This window comes from Sinocyclocheilus anshuiensis, unplaced genomic scaffold (assembly GCF_001515605.1).
Source record: "Sinocyclocheilus anshuiensis isolate Anshui unplaced genomic scaffold, SAMN03320099.WGS_v1.1 scaffold1346, whole genome shotgun sequence".
Classification (NCBI taxonomy): Eukaryota; Metazoa; Chordata; class Actinopteri; order Cypriniformes; family Cyprinidae; genus Sinocyclocheilus; species Sinocyclocheilus anshuiensis.
In genome coordinates, this window is record NW_015555726.1 from 108,888 (window position 1) to 113,216 (window position 4,329).

The 4,329-nt window shown below is 36.0% G+C and overlaps 1 protein-coding gene across 4 annotated transcripts in view; it reads left to right on the plus strand.

Moving 5' to 3' along the window:
- Nucleotides 1-4,329, plus strand: part of LOC107672677 (CMP-N-acetylneuraminate-beta-1,4-galactoside alpha-2,3-sialyltransferase-like) — a 49,066-nt gene that overhangs the window by 28,806 nt on the left and 15,931 nt on the right. For all 4 annotated transcript variants that reach the window (XM_016465980.1, XM_016465982.1, XM_016465979.1 and 1 more), the window contains 2 exons: nt 330-425; nt 714-900. In XM_016465980.1, the coding sequence (XP_016321466.1) occupies nt 330-425; nt 714-900 (283 nt within the window). The remainder of the gene's footprint in view (nt 1-329; nt 426-713; nt 901-4,329) is intronic.

Genomic DNA, 4,329 nt, shown 5'->3' on the forward strand with positions numbered 1-4,329 from the left:
AAGTTGTCCAAATGAAGTTCTTAGCAATGCATATTACTAATCAAAAATTAAGTTTTGATATATTTACGGTAGGAAATTTACAATATCTTCATGGAACATGATCTTTACTTAATATTCTAATGATTTTTGGCATAAAAGAAAATTCGATAATTTTGACCCATACAATGTTTTTTTGGCTATTGCTACAAATATACCCCAGCGACTTAAGACTGGTTTTGTGCTTCAGGGTCACATATATTAAAACAATTTAATTTCATTCTCTAAAACTTTAATTCTGTATAGCTGATCATTTTCTTCATTTAATCATGTTTTGTAATTTTCTCCTGTAGTATAAGTTGTAAGAAGTGTATTATTATTGGCAACGGAGGCATTCTGTTCAACAAGTCCCTGGGCTCCCAAATCGATCAATATGATGTTGTTGTACGGTAAGTTATTATAAAAGTAAAAAAATTCTATTGATTTTTGCTCATTGTTTTTTTTTCTTCTTTGATAATAAAAGTAGACGTCAACAAAATATTTTAATTCTAAATCCTAATTCACTACTTGATATTTGGCATGTTAACACATCTGTTGTTGTTTCACAGTTGATGAATGATTATGAATACAAACATTAACAGTTAATAATGTTCACAGTTGAATCTCGTACATTATTACAGGAATATAAAGTAAATGAAGGCAGTTTGGATTTCATGTTGATTTGTCCTTTGGTTTAGACTGAACGAGGCTCCAGTGGCCGGGTTCGAGAAGGACGTCGGCTCGAAGACCACCATGCGTATCACGTACCCTGAAGGAGCCATCCAGAAACCTGAGCGCTACGAGAAGAGCTCGCTTTTTGTCTTATCTGCCTTTAAACTCATGGACTTCAAATGGCTGCGTCTCATGGTGTTCAAAGAAAAACTGGTAAGACCACTCATGCTTAATAAACAGACTCAACTGTTCTATTTTTTATTTAATACATTTTTTAAATAAGTTTTGTGGCTAATTTGATTTCATTTGCATCCAGCAATAGGAATGCAGTATTCTCAGTTTCGTTTTAACATGTTTAATGCTATTCCACAGATTTTCCTTTAAAATCAGCACAGAGAAAAATGTCAATCAAACTATTTAAAAAGAGGGTTTAAAAAGAGAATTGTCTGATGTACACATGTACCAGTAGGGGGCAGCATAGTGTGTGCTCAGAACACTAATATTACATATGAATGCCTGGGGTCAAAAAATAAGGATTTTATTGAATTACATTTTTTTTTTTTTTGGTGGCCCAGTTGTTTTTTCTTGCCCCACCAAGATTTTCACTGGTCCCACCAAAAAAGAATGAGCATTTTTTTAAGCTACATGTTTTTTAATTTTAGAAATAAGTTATGTTCTTTACTTTTTTATTTATTTATTTGTTCATAGAATTTTTTTATTACTATATACAGCTATAATGTAACCATAAATATCAAACACTTTTGCTGGAAAACAATTCCATACAAAGCAAAGCATTACTGATTTTTGCAGGTTTCAACACGTTTTTACTGATGCTTTGAAGATACTAAAGTCATTTTTGCGGTTTTGATCTGTTTTAGAAAGCTACATATTATTATCTGGTGACATATCAGCAGAATTTGCATTAACAAAGTTTTCAAGGAATAAAAACACATGTGCAAGGTCAATAAGTGTGACATTTTCAAGCCATTGCTGAATCAAATATCTGAGTCAAAAGCTGGCCACTTCTGAAGTTCAGTTTATGAAATATAGGACAGAGGTTTGTCACCACAGGAAACTATGAAACTGCATTTGCATTGTGAGTACAGTAGAGACGGATGTGGGCTTTGTGTTTGCCATGTCTTTGATATGCAGCTGTGTGCGAGGCCGGTGTCTTTGTGAGTCAGCCAGTGTAGCGTTTCCGCAGGTGACTGACAGGAGCTCAGTGATGTGCTTAATTGTGTGGTCCGGGCTGGAGAATGGCCACCTTATCTCCCGGGTTTGGGTTTAGTCAAGCAGCTCTTTCTCTGCGTTATCTCCAGAATGCTAATGAAAATGGCGCACACATCTGGCCTCTCTTCTGTTAGAGGACCTTCTCCCATGATGAAAGCTGACTCTAGTTCACTCAGCTCAAGGACATTTCCGCATTATTTGGATCCCCAGGTCACAGCACTGTAATAAAAGTCACCTGTGTGTGTAACTGGTCTTGAGGAGCTGCTTGTAATATTTGTGTTGCCACACTTTTAGCACTGGATATTTTTCAGTGACTGTATCATAATAATAATATTTTTTTTAAAGTTAAATTTTATTTCATTTTGCAGGCCAGAGAAGATATAGTGTAGTCTTTTGGTTTTGAATCAGATTTGGACTTCCTGATTCAAAATTGAATGTCACACATGCAAAAAATTCTTCTCCAGTGATCTTTTTGGAATACTTACAGAGAAACGGCTGTAGAGATTTATGCAAAGCAAACCACATGAAGGCCACCCACAGGTTGTGGGAGATCAATTCAGTGTCTGACTTGTATCCTGATAAGGTTAGTGGCTTGGATTTGTTGAGTTGTCTTTAGAAATACTCTATACAGCACCTTTTCCCATGGGCAGCAGCTTGACTGAGTCTTTCTCTTTCTAAAAACACAGATAGCATGCCTTCTGCCTTCTATATCCTACTCCATTAGAATTCCCAACGCCAGCCGAAAAGCCATTAGGGCTAAGAGAGAACTGTCGGTTCGGAGGAGACGAGAGAGAGAAATTAATCTCTTGAATCTAGGACATAAGTGTTTTTGTGTGGGGGGAAAAGTACAATTTTCAAAATTTAAAGCCACACTCTAAAAAATGCTGGGTTGTTTCAACCCAATTTTGGGTCAAATATGGACTAACCCAACTGTTGGGTTAAATTTTGGTTACATTTTTAAATTAACTTTTTAACCCAACAGTTGGGTTAGTCCATATTTGACCCAAAATTGGGTTGAAACAACCCAGCATTTTTTAGAGTGTGGCTTTAAATTTTGAAAATTGTACTTTTCCCCCCACACAAAAACACTTATGTCCTAGATTCAAGAGATTAATTTCTCTCTCTCGTCTCCTCCGAACCGACAGTTCTCTCTTAGCCCTAATGGCTTTTCGGCTGGCGTTGGGAATTCTAATGGAGTAGGATATAGAAGGCAGAAGGCATGCTATCTGTGTTTTTAGAAAGAGAAAGACTCAGTCAAGCTGCTGCCCATGGGAAAAGGTGCTGTATAGAGTATTTCTAAAGACAACTCAACAAATCCAAGCCACTAACCTTATCAGGATACAAGTCAGACACTGAATTGATCTCCCACAACCTGTGGGTGGCCTTCATGTGGTTTGCTTTGCATAAATCTCTACAGCCGTTTCTCTGTAAGTATTCCAAAAAGATCACTGGAGAAGAATTTTTTGCATGTGTAAAAAAAGGATCCTAAAGTATAAAAAGTCTAATGTGCTGATTTGGTCCTCAAGAATCATTTCTTATTATCAATGTTGAAAACAGTTTCATATTTTTGTGGAAACAGGTTATTTTTTTTTTTTCTGGATTCTTTGATGAATTTAAAATTCCAAAGAATATAATTGATTAGAAATAGAAATCTTTGTAACATTATAAATGTCTTTACTGTCACTTTTGATCAATTTAGTGCATCCTTGCTGATTAACGTTTTTTTTACGGTATTTTGAACGGTAGTGTATTTAGATATCTATTTTTTAATTTTCTCTTGTTTTATGTTAATATGAATTCACTGCAGTAAATTCTGTGCGATTCGTGTTCGCTTCATGATGGTTGAACAATGAGGTCATGATTTGTGTATGTTAGGTTGGTTGTGTTTATGATTTGCTGTGCTGTGATTGGTCAGGTGTTACGAGCGGCTGAACAGGCCCATCTGTGGGCGGAGCTTGTTCTCCTGTATGATAAATACGAGGAGTATGACAACGCCATCATGACGATGATGACACGCCCCAGCAACGCCTGGAGAGACGCGTCCTTCAAAGAGCTCATCAGCAAGGTCACGTCATTCTTCAATTTAGTGCATCCTTGCTGAATAAAAGTCTAGTTGTTGATCCCAAACTTTTGAGCAGTATAGTGAACCACTGCATTAAAAAGTGTTTAAATTGCTATTTTTACAGTGTAATTGCTGCATATGATGGCATTGTAAAGAAAGCTGTAGACTAAATATTCTCCAGTTATGGTTGTACATGAATATACTACAGTAACTATGATATTTTGATAGAAATGTTAACCATGTTCAGTTTTTGAGTATTTAGTGGAAAACATTAACTTGCTTAAAGGAGACATATTATGCCCCTTTTTACAATATGTAATATAAGTCTCTGGTGTCCCCAGAATGTGTCT